At 40.4% G+C, this 21,223-nt stretch overlaps 2 protein-coding genes across 2 annotated transcripts; one reads left to right on the plus strand and one right to left on the minus strand.

Moving 5' to 3' along the window:
- The first annotated feature begins 1,244 nt into the window (after positions 1 to 1,244).
- On the plus strand, positions 1,245 to 2,300 carry LOC130842108 (putative MAGE domain-containing protein MAGEA13P). The gene is given in 1 exon segment (XM_057718764.1): positions 1,245 to 2,300. A coding segment is annotated over 1 exon segment (1,056 nt).
- A 5,167-nt stretch (positions 2,301 to 7,467) lies between these two features.
- On the minus strand, positions 7,468 to 8,662 carry LOC130842611 (proteinase-activated receptor 2-like). Its single transcript, XM_057719281.1, is given in 2 exon segments — positions 7,468 to 8,394; positions 8,396 to 8,662. Coding segments are annotated over 2 exon segments (1,194 nt in total).
- Positions 8,663 to 21,223: the final 12,561 nt, after the last annotated feature.

Here is a 21,223-nt window from a genome sequence, read left to right on the forward strand (position 1 = left end):
TCGCAGAGACTCAAGCAAGGCTTCAATCTGAGGATGCAAAGTCTGGTCAGCTGAGGCGAGATATGGAGCAGGCTCTGTCTCCTGAAAGATGAATCACATGATGGGCCCTCCTACTCTAGATAAAGGCGGCCCCACGGAAACCGTGCGCAGCCCCTGTTAGCAGCCCTGGGCATGTGGGGTCGGTTTTTGTGCCCCCTCTTTCCTCAGGGAGATGTCAGGGGACATCAGCAGAGTGATGGGGCACAGACCTCAGCAGGGGAAAGACCTGGACTCTTGTTGCGGTCCAAGTGGGGTTGGAAAAGAACTTCCAGACACAAGGCAGGATGCAAGGAAGATACAATTTATTAAAGAGAAGGGTCGCTGAAAGAACAGCAGGCCAACTTCCTGGTAGCTAGGGAAAGTTGACGATAAGCATGAGTTGCTTGTCTGTTTTTATAGCCAAGGAACCTGTGACTCTTCTGCTGACTGGGCAGAGTATGTACACTTTCAGTTTGCTGAGTGGGAGAAGGAATAGCTTTCCTTATGTGGGACGAGCAAGAGACAGGGCATGCTGCTTGGGAGGGCTCTGGGACACTGTAGTGGTCACGTTGTGACAGAGTGATAGGAGTCCTGTAACTCTTTGGTCCAGCAACATTGGCCTTTTGAGTTTAGCTTGTTCTTTGTCCTTGGAGCACACCACAACTCTGAACAGCACTGAGGAACCATCCACCCCAGAACAGTGGGGACATCACACAGGCTGGCCCCATCGCTCCTGTCAACACTGGGGGGCTCACAACTTTGCCTGTAGTCTGCATCCTGAGGAGCCCTCTCAATTCCCCTCCTAGGAGTCCTAGGAACCGGGAGGGGAGAGCCTTGGTCTGATGCATGTGTCCTCGGGTCAGCATATGGGAGAAGGCCCAGGCAACACCAGAAGTCAAAGCAAGGTGCACACCCTAAATGTCTGCCAAGGTCCCGCCCACCCCAGAACAGAGAGAATCCACAGTGCCTGACCCTACCTGACTTACTCTCAGCCCTAGAATCCTTGGGCTGCACCCTGAGGAACTATCTCACTTCGTTTTTTAGTTCTTAGGCCAACCAGGAGAACAGGAGCCCTGTGACACCTGGGAGCACCTCTAAAGAGGAGACCTGTAAGTTGCCTTTCTCAAGAGCCGCCCTGGGAGAGTTTCTCAGCTGAGGCCACTGACACTCTCCCTCTCTCCCCCAGGGCCCCACGTTCCTGTTGGCCACCCCCAACCCAAGTTGTCATGTCTCTGGGTTAGAGGAGTGAGCACTGCAAGCTTGAAGAAGGCCTTCAGGCCCCAAAAGGGGCACAGGGCCTAGAAGGTGTGCAGGCTCCCATGGCTGAGAAGGAAGAAGTCGTCTCCTTCTCCTCCTAATCCTCCCTCACTCCTTTGATCACAGGCACCCCAGAAGAGGTGCCTGCCACTGGGGCACTGAGTCCTCTCCAGACTTCTTGGAGAGCTTGCTTCTCACTCACTGGCACCACAGCCACTCCAATGAGTCAATCTGATGAGAATTCCAGAAGCCAAGAAGAAGAGGGGCCCAGCACCTCCCAGGCTCCACCAGATCCTGAGTCCTTGCTCAGTGATGACCTAAACCAGAAGGTGGCTGAATTGGTGCAGTTCCTGTGTATCAAATATGTAACAAAGGAGCCTACCACAAAGGCAGAAATGCTGAGGAATGTCATCAAAGAGCACAAGGACCACTTCCCTGTGATCTTCCGCAAAGTCTGTGAGTGCATGGAGATTGTCTTTGGCATTGAAGTGAAGGAAGTGGACCCCACCAGCCACTCCTATGTGCTTGTCAAAACACTTGACCTCACCTATGATGGGATGCTGAGTGATGACCAGGGCATGCCCAAGACCGGCCTGCTGATACTTATCCTGGGTATGATCTTCATGGAGGGCAACCGTGCCCCTGAGGAGAAAATCTGGGGAGTGTTGAATATGATGGGGGTATATGCTGGGCAAGAGGATTTCATCTATGCGGAGCCCAGGAAACTCATCACCAAAGGTTTGGTGAGGGAACAGTACCTGGAGTACCAGCAGGTGCCGGACAGTGATCCTCCACACTATGAGTTCCTGTGGGGTCCCAGGGCCTACGCTGAAACCAGCAAGATGAAAGTCCTGGAGTTTTTCGCCAAGATCAGTGGGACTGACCCCACTTCCTTCCCATCCTGGTATGAGGAAGCTTTGGGAGATGAGAGAACCCAGGCCGGAGCTGCCACTGGGGATGATACTAGTGCCATGGCCAGTGAAAGTTCCAGTGTCCCGTCCAGCAGCCTCTCCTGCCCTGAGTGAAATCCGAAGCAGACTCTTCAGTCTTTGTTTGAAGACAACAGCCAACATTTACATAGTGGAGGGCCAGGGTGGATCTGGAAGGAACAGTGTATAGCATCTTTGTGTTCCTGTTGTATATGGGTGATTTGGAGATTTTTCTCAACTTTGTTTTTTTTTTCAAATATTGTCTAATAAAGTTTAATTAGCTCCTGAATCTAAGTTTATGAATGATAATGGTCACACATTTATAGCTGTTTACCACACTTAAAAATAAGAGTTTCACAATTTCGCAAAACACATTGAGAACCCCTCCCCCATCTTTTCTTGTGATCTGAAACAAGATAACATGGCATAGAATTGGAATTTCCTTGGAAATGTGAAAGAGGCCAGCAATAAAATCGAGGAGTTCTAGGAACAGACAAAAAAATGTAAAGGATGGCTAATTCTTGGGTTCACTTATCTCTTTTAGTCTGTTGTTGTGTAAAATTAAATGATATATACTCGTACCTCGATATACTTGGCTTATTCAAGAATGTGAGAGAAAGTAAATCTTAAAATCTTTCTCATTGGTTCATTTCTTCGCCAAACATGATTTGAGTATCTGCTCTTTGGACAGCCCTGTGTTAGAGATGAGAATCACAGGCTAAGAAGGACACACCCCTCCCAGAGATCCGCAGGGCCTAGGAGCTGCAATCAGGTCAGGAAGATGGCAAGATGTCCTCTAGGAGCCAACAAGGTAAAAGAAGGGGTGAAGAGGTGGGGCTCCAGGGGAGAGCAGTCAAGTGTAAATGCCCTGAGCCAAGGCTGCTGGAGGCTTTGGGAAACTGCACTTCCTTCTGTGGGGGTTCATTTTAAGTTATGCTGGGTGGTGGCAGAGGCCTAACTCTCAAAAGCTGTGTCTCACAGGTGAGAGAAAAGTCTGGAATGGAAAAGTGCTCTTAGCAGTTCTTTTTGGATCCTAGATAAACCAGACAGAAATCTCTACCTGAGGCAGATATGGACAGTGTCCTGAGCTCTTGTAAAAACCCAGTGCAGCTGACACAGTGCACAAACTAGGTGTTCTACACACACCATCCTCAAGGATTTCCTGAGAAATAGGGTGACACTCCCTTGAAGTGATGCTGAGAAGTTGCTAGGCTGGCATTCTTTTCCCTGGCCTGAGACAGCCAGAGCTGTCTACATTAAAATGACATGATTAGGTTATCTTGAGTGCACTTTGGCCAAATCTAAACAAGGATTAGATTTTTGATGGGGGTAAAATAAATGAAAACAGCACTTTTGGATGGGAGAACAGCTGGGAGGGAAGGAAGGAGTTAATCTTTGACTTGAATTCTAGGAACTTTGAGTTGAATACATCTGAGGAAGACTAACCCACACCTAAATTAAAATATGTATTATCTAAGGGGAATTTTACAGAGTTTGTTTATGAAGCAGCATATTTGGCTGATTTGGTGTCCAGTGTATTAGAGCACTGCATATTCTCTGAGAGGTCTGGATAACAAATCCCCAGAGGAGAGGATGGAAGCTTCTGGGGTCAAAATAATATTAGAAACAACTGCCATTTGTCAGGAGCTCGGCGAGCTGGAGTGAGAGCTAAGGTGTCAGAGTAGCTGATTTAAAGCAACAAGCCAAACACAATAGAGTTAAGCCTTTGATCACTTACTGTAGTAACATAAGCAAGTGTGGAAAACAGGAGAAAGTCCCAATTCCTCCTGTTCTATTGTCCTCTGCGGAACAGCACGCCAGTCAAGGGTCAGATGGATCAGCGCAAACGTGGGGGTCACCTCCCTGTTGAGGGAGCCAGAATGAAAGGTTCTGGCAGTTTTATGCCTCCTGGAAGGAGAGGAAGGCAAGGGGAAAAGGCTAGGAGTGGGAAAAATAGGTGATAAATGTGTCTTCAAGGTTTCCTCCTCCCTCTTTCCCTCATAGGGAGGCCTCAGCAGAGGCCTTTAAGTAGACCTCTGCCCAAGGCCTCAGATAAAGACACAAAAATGAAAGCACAGGGGTAATAATGCAAACAGGAGACCAGAATGGCCTGCCAGTGGGGCCTGCAGCCTTGACCCCAACCCTCTTCGGAGACTGCCATCCAGCGCTTGTTCACCAGGTCTGGTGTGGGGAGGGCAGCTTTTCTCCCTGAGGCCTGCCAGGTAAAGCCTTTGTAGTTGCCTACGGTGAGGCCTGAAAAATCACACATTAGGGTTTTTAACCAGAAGCCCAACTCCTCACCATTAGAGACCCAATATATGCCAGGTACTGTGCCACGAGCTTGAGCTTGACATACCTTACATTCCAACAGTCCTACAAGACAGGGCTCAGCAAGTTCACTTCACAGGTGAAGAACCAGAGGCTCACAGCACCGGACAATTTCCCCAGGCTCACATGACTAGTAAGTGACAGGACTGAGACTAGACCTCTAGCTTAAATTCATCTCAAGTCCACGTCATTCCCACACTTCACAGCCTGAGGCCGACCAACCTTCCATCTCCTAATTCCTTTCTCTTCTGGATTCTCCATAGTTTCTCTCAGGCCTCAAAAATAAGGTCTCTGCACCGAGATACCAAAAGCAGGCCTAAAGAAAGAAAATGACAACGCAAATCAAACACGATTTGGGTGCTGTCTGTGGGCTTCATTAACCTAGGGTTTTCCTCTCCAAACCCCAGTCTTCCTTGAGAGTAGACTGGATTTCTGTCCAGTCCCAGCAGTCTTTCCATTTACAGCACCCTCCCCTGGTCTTCCTCAGCGAGCCTTCCTGTCCAACTCTGTGACCTGACTGGCTTTACCAGCTCTTTACTCTCTTCCTCTGAAGGCAATGCCCTACTCCCAGTGGAACAGCCTAGAATCACCTGCCCTTCCCAAGACACAACGCATTCCTCCTCCTTGCAGAAGTTTCCTGGCTGTCCCATCCCTCACCCTGGAACCTCTCTGATAGCAACAGCCACTTCGATTTCAAAGTTCATTTTGGATAGTGACATTTAGATGCCTAGTCCTTCCTCACTGGCCCCTTAAACGCACACTCAAAGTGCTTTTCAAATGTGCTGGTGAGTAGAGTCTGACTTGGAACATCATCTACTGGTTTGGGGCTATAACTCTGAACTCAGAGAGTTTTTTAAAAACTACTATGATATTTGCAGTAGGATTTTAAAGGGATATTTTTTTTGAAACTGGCCAGTGAACACATTCACAGATGAAAGAGCTTACCTCAGCATTTCAAAACCAAAGGCTCGCTCATAAATGGTAGATGAAAGAAGACCATGGGAATCACTGTGGAATAAACATCTGCTGAAGCTGAATTCCTAAAATCCCGGAATCTTCCTAGGAGTTAAAAATTGGTTCCTTGGTGGACATGCTAACTCTGATTAAAAAAGAAAAAATATACCCTTCCACTGCCTCTCGTCTATATACCTTCCATCCAGGAAAATCTCAATTTTCGGCGTGCCTAATGCCACCTGTAAAGGTGCTCAGACAAGTTCAGTCATATGAAGGGTAGCAGAGACTCACAGGCTGAGACTGTTCTGGCATTGGAAGGAAGGAGAACATTCTCAGCCAGCTGAGATCATAGAGGTTATTCAAAGGGCAGTGAAGAAAAAGTGCTATGGCATGAAGAAGGACAAATGCTCCCTGCTGACATTTACCTGATCCTTTGAAAACCAGATGCAACCCAGTGTTTGAAAGCACCTGTCACAGAGTAGGCACTTGAAAAAACTGGAGAATTTAAAGCAAATTTGGCCTTTTTAGAAACCCCTTTGAGAAATGAAGAGTTGTTCTTGTAACAAGTTATAATGTTACTGAAACTCAGGTCTGACTGCTTGCCACTCAAAAGCAAATACTCGAGAGGCAAGTTTGGTGGAAAGGAAAGTTTGCTTTATTCTGGAGGCCAGCAACTAGGGAAGAAGGTGGACTCATGTCCGAAGGCCAGCTCCTCACTACTGATCATTGGGCAAGAGCTTTTTTTTTTTTTTAAAGTTGTAAAAAATAAAAGTCATGTGTTATTTATAAATCAATCATACAATAAAATAATTATTTTAAAAGGTCACAAATACAACGGTTGTACAAAGTCAGCTTGGAGTCAAGTGCCTCTTTAAATACACTGCAAATCACCTCTATTTTAGTGTTATTTTCTAAACAGATATGGTTCAAACCCAGTGACAGCTTTACAATTTCATATTTGATAACAAGTCAACAAAACTGGCAATAAATAGTCCAACAATAATTTTTAAAAATACTAAGTGGTAAACACTATTCTTAGTTGTGAACAGTCTATTATTCAGACAACCTGAAGATTTCACTGAAGTCAGTAAAGAGTTACACAAAATTTATTTTTTCATGTTTGAAATCCTCGTATTTTCCTTGAAGTAATAATGATACACACAAAAGCTCAAGGGATTGATAAAGAAATAATTGAAAGTCCCAATAAGTCAACAGACTTCATTATAAGCTGAACATAAAAGAGACATAAAACATTCTGTTTGCTTCTCTCTTTTCAAAAACTGCCATGGCCCCTTGTCAAGTGGAAGCAGTACCCAGACCAATGGTTCCCAAAGTCTGGAAGGCACAAAAGGTTTGTTAAAATGCAGGTTCCTGGGCCCTGTTCCCCAGACTCTGAGCTCTGATTCCTGAGTACGATGAATCTGCATTTTTAAACAAGATCCACAAGGATTTTGATGAGGTGGTACAAGAATCCCACTGACCATTCAAAACTGTCCAGTCCTAACTTACTGCCATTGGTTGGAAACCTGATTGGGGACAGCTCCCTCACCTCTTTAGGGTCCTCATCCTTAAATCTAGTCAATTGGACCAATCATCTCTGAGGGCCCTTAAGCCCTAACAGGATTGTGACTGACCCCAGATGTAAAAGAAATGTATTTTTAGCTAAGAACTTAGTCTTCACGCCAACCCTAGTCTTTGCAAATTACTGGGTTTTCTGTCTTTTCTTCACCTTCTGAAAAGTCTGCTTCTATCAGTTCTGTTTCTGGGAGCACCTGAGTAAAGGAATTCTGAAACTGACATCTATGTTAATTTGAGGGACTTTCCTTATACAAACAGGGAAGCTTCCAGCAATCCTGAGCGGTGTTGCACATACATGGTATGTGGTGAAACCCGCTTGGTTAGGAAACGACAGAAGCATCCTTACAACATTAAGCAGGTTCCAAATCCTCCTACATAACTTCCATCAGAGAAGCTGGAAAACTCAATAGGAGGTTTTAAAGCTGGTTGAACTTAAAGTGTAAGAGCTGGATTTCCTAGAGAATTTCTTCAATGTGAGGGATACTTGCATCCACTTCACAGTATGGATGCTCTGACAAAGAAGAGCATTCTTTGCATGATCCCTGAAGTCTTGTGAAATGAAGTAATAGACAAAGGGGTTGATGCAACTGTTGAGGGTGGAGAGGCAGAGGTCTATGATGTACAGGGCGTAGACGTGGCCCTGGCCCCAGTTTTTAATCAGGAAGGAATGCGCCATGAGCAGAAGATTACTAGGAGTGAAGTAGATCAAGTACATGGCCAGGACAGCGACGATGAGCTTGATGGCTCTCCGCCTCTTCTTTCCTGAGTTTTCATCCATGGTAGAAGATTGGAGTGTCTGGATCATCAGCACATAGGCAGAAGCCATGAGGAAGGCTGGGAACAGAAAGACTCCAATGGCCAGAGAGAGGAAATCATTAAGCATGTCCCCCACCAATACCTCCTTTGGCAAAACATCATGACAGGTCGTGATGTTAAGGGTGGGAATGTTGGTGGTCTGCTCCACGACATACAAGGGGATGGTAACCAGCAGAATCAGCAGCCATATTCCCAGGGAGACACCAATGGCAATGTCTGCCTTCTTCCGGGGGTGCACCATGGGGTTCACGATGACCCAGTATCTCTGCACGCTGAGGCAGGTCATGAAGAGGATGGAGCAGTACATGTTGCCGTAGAAAAAGCCGATGAGTACCTTGCAAAGAGATACCCCGTAAATCCAGTTGTTGCCATGGATGTGATAGGCAATCTTCAAAGGGAACCAGATAACAGAGAGGAGGTCCACAAAGGCCAGGTTGGCCACGTAAATCACAGCGGGGTGCTGCTGCTTCGTTCGGAAAAGAAAGACCCACAGGGCCATGCCATTACTTGGCAAAACCAACCACAAATACGATCGTGAAGATGACTGGAAGAAAGACAGTGGTCAGTTTTCCAGTGAGCATGGAGGCAGAAAACTCATCCACAGAAAAGCCTGCTTTCACTGTCACTCCTTTCCCAGTGACCTGAGGTGAGCTATCAACATAACCAATGAGACTTCTTCCTTTAGAGGGTCTACTGGTTCCTAGGATGGTGCAATTGCAGGAGGCAAAGGCCGCCAGCAGGATGACGCCCCCCGGCAACCACGCCGCACTCAGGCTTCGCATCCTTCCAGCAGCCCCAACACCAGGCAGGCGGGGAATTCGCAGCCACTGATTGGAAACTCAGAGTCCCACTCGCTCAGAGAAAGCCACCCTCTCACCTGCCGCTAACTGGAGCCTCTGCACATGCCTCCCTAGAGCTGGATGTGGGCAAGAGCTCTTAAAGGGGAATTTCAGGGGTGTGCAGGCAAAGGGAGGGGGCTACATGTATTGATGGAATAGCAGAGTCATGTCTGACAGTCATCTTTAAATTGGTCATGCAGTGGTCTGATCAGTGTCATCTTGATTGTTTTGAGTACAGTTAATCTTTAGTTCCAGGGTCAGTTTGTTCCCATTTCTTTGAGGCCAGTTCTTGGAATTGTGGTAGCTTATGTCTTGGTAACAGTCTGGTCATCATGTACTTAACTTCTTCCACCTGGTGGGGATTTCGGTATCTATAAAAAAACTCAAAGGATATGGTTCAGAATATTATCTATAGCCCTTGAAGAGGAACTAAAGGTCCTTGACTTTGTTTAATGACTATTATTATTTAGTCCTGTTTGACTGCTCTTCCTTTGTTTCTGTATTTTCTCATTTCTCTGATTAAATTTATTCTTTGACTAAAAGGCAGGCAGAGGACATGGCGGCAGGGGGCGGGGAGGACGTAGGGCATTGTTGTCCTGAGAATGCCCCATATGGTCTTGTTCTGTTTCAATAATAGTTGCTTTTTATTGAGTACCTACTATGTGTCAGCTTATGGGAGGGACTACAAGTACTCATCCACATCTCTCTCTCCCCTTCCTGGGCACAGGGGAAGACTACACTGCCAGTCCATGTGTCATTAGGCAGGAGCCGGTGGGCCATTCCCATACTTTCTCTTCCACTCAGCAGCAAACATGGCTCCCTGTTTCCATGGTGAAGGAAAAAGATAGAAGCAGTCTGGATTTCTAGGGCACCTAAGAGTGGAGAGACCCTGCCAACTGTCATCGGAATTAATGTGAACAAAAGTAACTTTTGTTGGGTTAAGCCAGTCAATCTTAGGCTTTGTCTGCTGCATCGGCTAGCAGTTACATTAACTAGTAACATAATATGTAGCTAGTATTTCTGGTTATGAAATATTTTCAAAATATCTTTTTGCTTCTTCTTCAGCTTTATGGAGGTATAATTGCCATATAAACGTGTAAAACTTGTAAAGCGTACATTGCGGTGATTTGATATACCTGTACACTGTGAAAGGATTCCCTCCATCTAGTTAATTAACACATCCACCACCTCACATATTTATCTTTTTTTTTTTTTTTTGGTGATTTGTGTGAACATTTAAGTTCTCTCTTACCAAATTTCATTTACACAATGCAGTGTTATCAACTATAGTTTACATTAGACCCTTAGACCTTATTCATCTTACAGCTGAAAGTTTGTTCATTTACCAACTTCTCCGTATTTCCCCCATCCCCCCAACCCCTGGCAACCACTTTTCTACTCTCCGTTTCTAGGAGTTTAATTTTCTTATCAGATTCCACATATAACTGACATCATGCAGTATTTCTCTGCCTGGTTTATTTCTTTTAGCATAATGCACTCAAGTTCCATTTATGTTGTTGCAAATGGCAGGATTTCTTTCTTTCCATTGGCCAAGTAATATTCCATTGTACATATATGACACATCTTCTTCATTCATCCACTGATAGACACTTAGATTGTTTCCATATCTTGGCTATTGTGAATAATACTGCAATGAATATGAGAATGCAGGTATCACTTCAATATCCTGCTTTCATTCATTTCCTTTGCATATATACCCAGAAGTGGGACTGCTGAATTATATGCTAGTTCTTCTTTTAATATTTTGAGAAAACTCCCTAACATTTTCCATAGTGGCTACACCAATTTGAGTTCCTACTGACAGTGCATAAGTGTTCCATTTTCTCCACATCCTCACCAACACTTGTTATGTCTTGTCTCTTTGATATTAGCCTTTCTAACAGGTGTGAGGTGATATCTAACTGTGGTTCTGATTTGCATTTTCCTGATGATTAGTTACGTTGAGCATCTTTTCAATGTACCTGTTGGCTATCTGTATATCTTCTTCGGAAAAATATCTGTTCAGTTTCTCTGCCCATTTTTAGTCAGATTGTTTGGTTTTTGTATTGAGTTGTATGAGTTCTCTATATATTTTGGATAGTAACCCCTTATCAAATATATGACTTGCACATATTTTCTCCCATTTCATAGACTGACTTTTAATTGTGTTGACAGTTTCCCTTGCAGTTCAGAAGCTTTTTAATTTGATGTAGTTACATTTGTTTATTTTTTCTTTTATTGTCTTTACTTCTGGTGTCAAAATCAGAAATTCACCCAATCACAAATGTGAAGTTCACTGTTGAGACTACAGTTTTTCTATGAGCGATTAGTTTATTTGATACTGGCAGATTTTAACAATAAGAGTCCCATGTAGCCCTATGCCTGTCATAGCTGCTATGAAAAAATCTATAAAATGAGAAACTATGAGTATTTACAAATGTCTAAAGTACAAGTTCACTTTCAAACCTCTAGCCCTTCCCACCGCTGCTCATTGGGAGAGCGGCGAGTGCATGGGCTTCCTAGTCAGACACAGCTAGATTTATACTCTGACTTTGCAAATTATTGACCTTGGTTTGGGAAAATTATTTATCCACCCTAAGGTAGCATAGTAGAATGGTTAAAAGAAAAAACGATAAGTACTATATATGAATTTGCTGTCATTATCATAAAATAGAGATAATAATAATGGTGATTGCATCATTGAATTGTGGGAGACAAATGAAATGATGAATATAAAGCTATCAAATGATGTATATAAAGCATATCAAGTAATAAAGGAAAATCTTGTATAATAGATATTTGGTTTTTTGCACTTTTCTTAGTTTATCCGATGCCCCAACACATTCTCTCACAAACAAAAATCTATCAACAAACAATGCTGATTATTCCCAGATAATCCACAACTTTCCAACACATATTTACCTCATTAATGTACATCTCTTTTAAGCTGGCCTTTTTATTTCTTATGTTTCTTCATTCTAGGCTCCTTGAAAGAACAGCCATAAGAATTATAAATTTAATTTCCTTAATAGTTACAGGACTGTTCAAATTATCTACTTCATATTGAATGAGTTGCGGAAGTTGATGTTTTTTGAGGAATTGGTTTATTTCATCTAAGTGGTGAAATTCATGTGTAGCCTTGTTCATTGTCAAAAGAATGTAATTTAGAGTTAATATGAAAATATTTATGAGAAACACGAAGAAATTTTTAGAAAAGAATAGCAAGGGAATTAACCTTTATATATAAATTAAAATGTACTATAAAACACTTTTAATCAAGAGTGTGGCATTGGCACAGGAATTAACAGAGAGCTTAGAGAAACTGAGTTGCAAGCCCAGGAAGAGCTCTGACTATGCATGGGAAATATTAGAAAAGTGCTTTGGTTTTAACCTCAGATTTTCTATTTTTTAAAGGTGTAATCACGAGCAAAGTTTTTTTGTGATCAGGTCCTCATTTGTACAAGGGAAATAAAAACCGCACCTGTGTGTGAGGTTTTTTTGGATTCTGGTATAAGTAAAAGAAAATCTAAAAGAAATACTTGCTTAATAAGCAGGGTTGTTTTGTTTCGTTTTGTTTTGTTTTGTTTCACTCAGACAACCAAAAGTATGGAGGCAGGCAAACAAGGGTTGGTATAAATGCTTAGAGGTCATCAAAAATCATTCTTATACCTTCCTGTTCATAACAACTTCATTTAGTGGTTTTGGTACTCGGTAGCCATAAGAAGCCCATTGTTTATCCAGACGTTATATCTTTCTTCTAGGGAAAAGAATAAAGTAGGAAAAATCAGATGAAGAGGTTATGCCTGCATCAGAGAAACAAAATTTCCCTCCAAATCCTCATTTTACGACTGAATTTTCTTTGGATTGATGACATACAGCTATCCTAAGCTTCAAGGGAACAAGGCAAAGTTGTCTTCTCCCACTACTGATTTAAAATCTAAACTGTTTCATGTTAAGAAAAATGATTTCAAATAAAGAATGCAAACTGTCTCTAGTAGCAGATAACATTATTGCCTATGTAAGATACATGGTCAAATGCAAAGTAAAGCATGTTCTTAAAACAGCAATAAACAATTGGAGTTTGAAATAAATAATACAATACCACTGACACTAACACAAAGATAAAAATATGTAATTAGGTATGAATTTAACAAAATATACACCAGATCATTGTGCTGAATGCTACAAAGCACAGAGTGATGGAATTAGAGAAGGCCTAAGTCAATGGAGAGATATACAATTGTTATAGATTGGAAGACTCAATATTGTTACAATGTCAATTCTCTCTGATTTGATCCATAGGTACAACTTAACCCATCAAAACTGTAGCATGCTTTTCATAGATATTGACAACTTGATTCTAAAATTTATGTGTAACAGCACAGGAACTAGAATATCCAAAACAATTCTGAAAAAGAACATTTGAATATTCAAACTATTTGATCTCAAGACACTGTAAAGTTACAGTACATACTGTAGCTTTGGCACTTGGGTTTACACTTTTATCAAAGTAACAAGTGACAGACACAGAAAGGGACACACCCAAATAGTCAACTGAGGTTTAACAAAGGTGCCAAGGCAATTCAATATATAATCTTTTCAACAAATGGTGGTAGAACAGTAGGACATTCATAAGTATAAAAGGAACATTGCCACATACCGCACAACTTACACTAAAAGCAACTAAAATTTTGTGTGACCTCAGGTTAGCCAAAGAGCCTTTAGATAAACACCAAAAGCATGACCATCAAATAATAAATTGATAAACTGGACTTTATGAAAATTAAAAACTTTTGCTCTGCAAAAGATACGGATAATGGACTAAAAAGACAATCTGCAGACTGAGAAAGTTTTTTGCAAATAACATTTTATTATGTGATAATATATTATCTAAGTAATGGAGTTGAGTTAAAACTCAACAACAACATACAGTGATCATTTCATCATGTATTTAAATGTCACATCACTATGTTGTACACCAGAAACTAATATAACAGTGTACATCAATTATACTTCAATTTTAAAAATTGGATGGTAGAGTAATCTTAAGAAAAAACTCAATAACAACAAAAACAATAAATGGGTCAAATATCTGAACAGGCATTTCACTAAAGAAGATATATGGATTGCAAATGAGCTTTGGAAAAGTCATTCAGCATCGTTATTCATTAGGGAAATGAAAGTTAAAACCATAAGATATCACTACACGTTTATTAAAAGACAAAAAAAAATTACTGGTGAGGATATGGAGTATCTGTAATTTCTTAACACACAGTTGGTGGGAATGCAAAATTTATCTCTTTCTTACAAAGTAAAACAAACACTAGCCATAAGACCCAGCAATCCCACTGCTAGGCATTTACCCAAGTGAATCGACAATTTATGTTCACACAAAAACCTGTACATGAATGTTTATAGCAGCTTTATTCATAATTGCCAAAATCTGAAAACAAACCAGGTGTCTCTCAACAAGTTAATGTATACCCAAACTACAGTACATTCATAACATACAAAACTATTCAGAAATGAAAGGGAAGGAACTATTGATCTATGCAACAACATGCATGGTTTTCAAATTGATTTTTCTACTTGAAAGAAGCCAGAGAGAAAAGCTGCATATGGTATTATTCCATTTATATGGCATTCTGAAAAAGGGAAACGTATAGGGGCTTTCAGGGATTGGAGAAAGGAGGCAGACTACGATGGGTCAGCACAAGCTAATTTTTGTGGTGTTGGAATTGTTCTGTATGGTACTGTGAGAGTGGATACATAACTCTATGCATTTGTCAAAACCCTTAGAACTGTACATTACAAAGATTTAATTTTAGTGAAAAAAATTAAAAAATCAAACAGGATGTCACAGGAACTCAAGACGGAATGCAGACTGTGATAAATGAATCTAACTGTATTAACCATACTGAAGGAGGCAGAGAAAAAGGGAGCTGACTGAAGTAACTTTGGAAAACGATATTTTGACTAGGTATCATAAAGTTAAAGAGAAAAACACTTGCACACAGCCTTGTACTCTCACTGTTAAATTTGTTTTTCACAGGAGTAATGGTTAGCAAATCCAAAATCACTGTACATGTATACTAGGTTTCTAAAAATAAGTAAAATACACTGTAGTAATGAGAGCCAAGTTTCTCATTGTCAAAGAAACAGGTGATGATTAAGCAAAAGGAAATGCTATAATGATCCCTGTGATGGTGGATTAGAGTTTGAAAGATCATTAAGAATTCATGTTCATTTTAGTATGCATACAGTTACATAAATACATAGATAAATATATATATTCTGTATGCTTGAATCAGTTTGCACATATTTAATTTATAGCTCTGTCTGCCTAGAGGACCTGGAGGCAATGACACCCCAGCAGCAACACACACACCTAGTTCCCAGGTTTTAGTCTTTAAACACCATTCCCTAATAAAAAGAGCCAGGGTCCTTTGAGTGATGGTTAATTCCAGGGCTTGGTGATGCACCTAGGACATCTTGTGATGCCAGAAAGCACAGAAGTGCAAAAAAGGCAAGGGGAGTGGATGTCAAAGGGACAAAGGTGCCAATCTAAAAGAGATCCAAATGGCCAAAGGTGGAACAATGTGAAAAATAAAAGAAATAATGGTAGTTCTGGATTAAAACTCAAAAGAATAAAATTAATATCCACGAGCCCATGCTGATATAAATGATGCAATTCACAAATGGATGGTGGCAAAATGACAACTCTTGCTTACAAAACAATTCCAATTAATAAATGTAGAGAGAAGGGGGGAAATAGATAATCACCATTAGAACATCACAGTGATAACTGTGTCAGGCACCATCCACTGTGAAAAATAATATTAGTTGGCAAAAGTTTAAGAGAAACAGGATATTTGCATAGACTCAAAGTATCTCCCCCTTCCAAAATAATGGCTTTGGTGGTTTTAACATCTGTACACAAATTTTTTGACACACCTCAGGAAGTGCAGCTTAATTTTCATACTCTTAAGCATGGACTGAACTTAATGACAAGCTTATTAAATACAGAAAATGGAAAGGAAAAAGATAACTTCAGAGTGGAGACACGTGGCAAACACCAATGTTACCAAGTGATCAAAGTTTACATAACCAACAACGAGACATTGATATCACGAATGTCCTGATGTGATGCAATGTAAAGGGCACATCACTTACGTGGTATTCAGCTCCCAAAACTATCGCCTTAGTCTAATCAAGAAAAAACATAGATAGCTACTGGGAAGCTGCTGCATAACATAGGGAGATCAACTCAATGATGGGTGATGATTTAGAGAACTGGGATGGGGAGGGTGGGAGCGAGTCGCGGGAGGGAGGGGATATGGGGATATATTTATAAATACAGCTGATTCACTTTGGTGTACCTCAAAAACTGGCACAAAAGTGTAAAGCAGTTATATTCCAATAAAGAGCTTAAAAAAAAGAAAAAATATCAGAAAAAAGCCAAATTGAGAGATATTCAACAAAGCACTTGATCAGAGTGTCAAGTTTATGAAAGAAAAGGAAAGAAAAAGAAAGCACTGAAACAGACTAAGAGGACATAACAACTAAATGCAATGTGCATCCTCGATTGGACTCTGGGATGAAAAAAGGACATTAGGAGAAAAACTGGTGAAACTTGAATAAAGTTTAGTAAAGAGTATTGTACAATGTTAATTTCTTAGTTATGATAATTGTAATCATGCTTATGTAAGATGTTAACACTAGTGGTATGGGAATGCTCTGTACTGTATTATCTTTGCAACACTTTTATGTCTAAAAAATTTTTAATGTTAAAAAAACCTAAGTCGGAAACACAAGAAAAGGAAAACACCTACAAATACAAACCCAAAACAATTAAGAAAATCGTAATTGGAACACACATGTCAATAATCACTTTAAATGTAAAAAGATTAAATGCTCCAACCAAAAGACACAGACTGGCTGAATGGATACAAAAACAAGACCCTTCTATATGCTGCCTACAAGAAACCCACTTCAGACCAAGGGATACATATAGCCTGAAAGTAAAGGGATGGAAAAAGATATTCCATGCAAATGGAAGGCAAAAGAAAGCGGGAGTAGCAATACTCATATCAGACAAATTAGACTTGAAAGTAAAGACTATTACAAGAGACAAGGAAGGACACTACATAATGATCAAGGGATCCATTCAAGAAGAACATATCACAATGGTAAATATCTATGCCCCCAATATAGGAGCACCTCAATACATAAGGCAAATGCTAACAGCTATAAAAGGGGACATCGACAGTAACACAATTATAGTGGGAGACTTGAACACCCCACTTACATCAATGGACAGATCATCCAAACAGAAAATCAATAAAGATACACAAGCTTTAAATGACACATTAGACCATCTCGACTTAATTGATATTTATAGGACATTCCATCCAAAAACAACAGAATACACTTTCTTCTCAAGTGAACAAGGAACATTTTCCAGGATAGATCACATCTTGGGTCACACATCAAACCTCAGCAAATTCCAGAAAATTGAAATCATATCAAGCATCTTCTCAGACCACAACACCATGAGACTAGATATCAATTACAGGAAAAAAACTGCAAAAAATACAAACACATGGAGGCTAAACAATTCACTCCTAAACAACCAAGAAATCACTAAAGAAATCAAAGAGGAAATCAAAAAATATCTAGAAACAAACAACAACGAAACCACAACAACCCAAAACCTATGGGACACTGCAAAAGCAGTTCTAAGAGGGAAGTTTATATCAATACAGTCCTCCCTTAAGAAACAAGAAAATTATCGAATAAACAACCTAACCTTACACCTAAAACAACTAGAGAAAGAAGAACAAAGAAACCCCAAAGTGAGCAGAAGGAAAGAAATCATAAAGATCAGAGCAGAAATAAATGAAAAAGAAAGGAAAGAAACCGTAGCAAAAATAAATAAAACTAAAAGCTGGTTCTTTGAGAAGATTAACAAAATTGATAAACCATTAGCCAGACTCATCAAGAAAAAAAGGGAGAAGATGCAAATCAACAAAACTAGAAATGAAAAAGGAGAAGTAACAACGGACACCTCAGAAATACAAAACATCATGAGAGACGACTACAAGCAACTATATGCCAATCAATTGGATAACCTGGAAGAACTGCATAAATTCTTAGAAAAATACAATCTTCCAGACTGAACCAGGAAGAAATAGAAACCATGAACAGACCAATCACAAGTATGGAAATTGAGGCAGTGATTAAAAATCTCCCAACACACAAAAGCCCAGGACCAGATGGGTTCACAGGTGAATTCTATCAAACATTTAGAGAAGAGATAACACCTATCCTTCTCAAATTCTTCCAAAATATAGCAGAAGGCGGAACACTCCCAAACTCATTCTACGAGGCCACCATCACCCTGATACCAAAACCAGGCAAAGATATCACAAAAAAAGAAAACTACAGACCAATATCACTGATGAATATAGATGCAAAAATCCTCAACAAAATACTAGCTAACAGAATCCAACAGCACATTAAAAAAATCATACACCATGATCAAGTGGGGTTTATCCCTGGGATGCAAGGATTCTTCAATATATGCAAATCAATCAATGTGATACATCATATCAACAAATTGAAGGGTAAAAACCATATGATCATCTCAATAGATGCAGAAAAAGCTTTTGACAAAGTTCAACATCCATTTATGATAAAAGCTCTCCAGAAAATGGGCATAGAAGGAAATTACCTCAACATAATAGAAGCCATATATGACAAACCAAAAGCCAACATCGTTCTCAATGGGGAAAAACTGAAAGAATTCCCTCTAAACACAAGAACAAGACAAGGGTGTTCACTCTCACCATTATTATTCAACATAGTTTTGGAAGTTTTAGCCACAGCAATCAGAGAAGAAAAAGAAATAAAAGGAATCCAAATTGGAAAAGAAGAAATAAAATTGTCACTCTTTGCAGATGACATGATATTATATAGAGAAAACCCTAAAGACTCTACCAGAAAACTGCTAGCACTCATTGATGAGTTTAGTAAAGTAGCAGGATACAAAATTAATGCACAGAAATCTCTTGCATTCCTATACACTAACAACGGAAGAGCAGAAAGAGAAATTAAGGAAACTCTCCCACTTAGCATTGCAACAAAAAGAATAAAATACCTAGGAATAAACCTGCCTAAGGAGGCAAAAGATCTGTATGCAGAAACTTTAAGACGCTGATGAAAGAAATCAAAGACGACACAAACAGATGGAGGGACGTACCATGTTCCTGGATTGGAAGAATCAGCATAGTGAAAATGACTGTATTACCCAAAGCAATTTACAGATTCAATGCAATCCCTATCAAATTACCAATGGCATTTTTCACAGAATCAGCACAAGAAATCTTACAATTTGTATGGAAACGCAAAAGACCCCGAATAGCCAAAGCAATCTTGAGAAGGTTCAAAAATGGAGTTGGTGGAATTAGGCTTCCTGACTTCAAACTATACTATGAGGCCACAGTGATCAAGACAGTATGGTACTGGCACAAAAATAGAAAGGAAGATCAATGGAGCAGAATAGAGAGCTCAGAGGTAAGCCCAAGCACATATGGGCACCTTATCTTTGACAAAGGAGGCAAGAACTTACAATGGAAAGAAGACTTCCTCTTCAATATGTGGTGCTGGGAACATTGGACAGCTACATATAAAAGAATGAAATTAGAACACTTCCTAACACCATACACAAAAAGAAACTCCAAATGGATTAAAGACCTAAATGTAAGCCCAGACCCTATAAAACTCCTTGAGGAAAACATAGGCAGAACACTCTATGACATCCATCAAAGCAAGATCCTTTTGGACCCACCTCCTAGAATCATGCACATAAAATCAAGAATAAACAAATGGGACCTCATGAAACTTGAAAGCTTTTGCACAGTGAAAGAAACCATAAACAAGACTAAAAGGCAAACCTCAAAATGGGAAAAAATAGTTGCCAATGAAACAACGGACAAAGGATTAATCTCCAAAATATACAAGCAGCTCATGCAGCTTCATACCAAAAAAGCAAATAACCCAATCCACAAATGGGCGGAAGACCTAAATAGACATTTCTCTAAAGAAGACATACAGATGGCCAACAAACACATGAAAAGATGCTCAACATCATTCATCATCAGAGAAATGCAAGTCAAAGCCACAATGAGGTATCACCTCACACCAGTCAGAATGGCCATCATCACAAAATCTGGAAACAACAAATGTTGGAGAGGGTGTGGAGAAAAGGGAACTCTCCTGCACTGTTGGTGGGACTGTAAGTTGGTACAGCCACTATGGAAAACAATTTGGAGGTTCCTTAAAAAACTACAAATAGAACTACCATATGATCCTGTAATCCCACTCCTGGGCATATACCCAAAGAAAACCATAATCCCAAAAGAAACTTGTACCATAATGTTTATTGCAGCACTATTTACAATAGCCAGGACATGGAAGCAACCTAAATGCCCATCAACAAATGAATGGATAAAGAAGATGTGGCATATATATGCAATGGAATATTACTCAGCTATAAAAAGGGATGAGATGAAGCTATATGTAATGAGGTGGATAGATCTACAGTCTGTCATACAGAGTGAAGTTAGAAAGAGAAAGACAAATATTGTATGCTAACTCACATATATGGAATCTAAAAATGGTACTGATGAACTCAGTGACAAGAACAAGGACGCAGATACAGAGAATGGACTGGAGAACTCGAGGTTTGGGAGGGGGAGGGGGGTGAAGGGGAAGCTGAGACAAAGCGAGAGAGTAGCACAGACATATATATACTAACAACTGTAAAATAGATAGTCAGTGGGAAGTTGTTGTATAACAAAGGGAGTCCAACTCGAGGATGGAAGATGCCTTAGAGGACTGGGGTGGGGAGGGTGGGGGGGACTCGAGGGGGGGGAGTCAAGGAAGGGAGGAAATACGGGGATATGTGTATAAAAACAGATGATTGAACCTGGTGTACCCCCAAAAAAATTTAAAAAAATTAAAAAAAAAAACAACAGATGATTGAACTTGGTGTACCCCCCGAAAAAAAAAAAAAAAAAACCTAGCAACAGATTGGGAGATAATATTTTTAGGAAACATGACAGGCAAAGAGTTATTCCTAATATATAAGGTGAATCTATATGTTGAAAAGCAAAACTCAAGTCAAAAGAAAAGCAGGCAAGGAAGATTCATGGAATATACATAAAAGAAGAGATACTAATGATTAGTAAAAATATGAGAAGATGCTCAGAGAAAAGACTTTATGGAAGCAGAATTGAAATTATTATTGTAAAATACTAGTGGTTCAGTGATGGTTATGGACACACTGGGATACTTTACGTGGATCACTGTGGGGTGTGTGTGTGTGTGTGTGTGTGTGTGTGGAAGAGAGACAGAGACAGAGAGACAGGGAGACAAAGAGAGAGAATTTATATATGCATTTGTAAGCATTACCGATATGTGTACATGTATGTTGTAGATATT

This window comes from Hippopotamus amphibius, chromosome X (genome assembly GCF_030028045.1).
Source record: "Hippopotamus amphibius kiboko isolate mHipAmp2 chromosome X, mHipAmp2.hap2, whole genome shotgun sequence".
Classification (NCBI taxonomy): Eukaryota; Metazoa; Chordata; class Mammalia; order Artiodactyla; family Hippopotamidae; genus Hippopotamus; species Hippopotamus amphibius.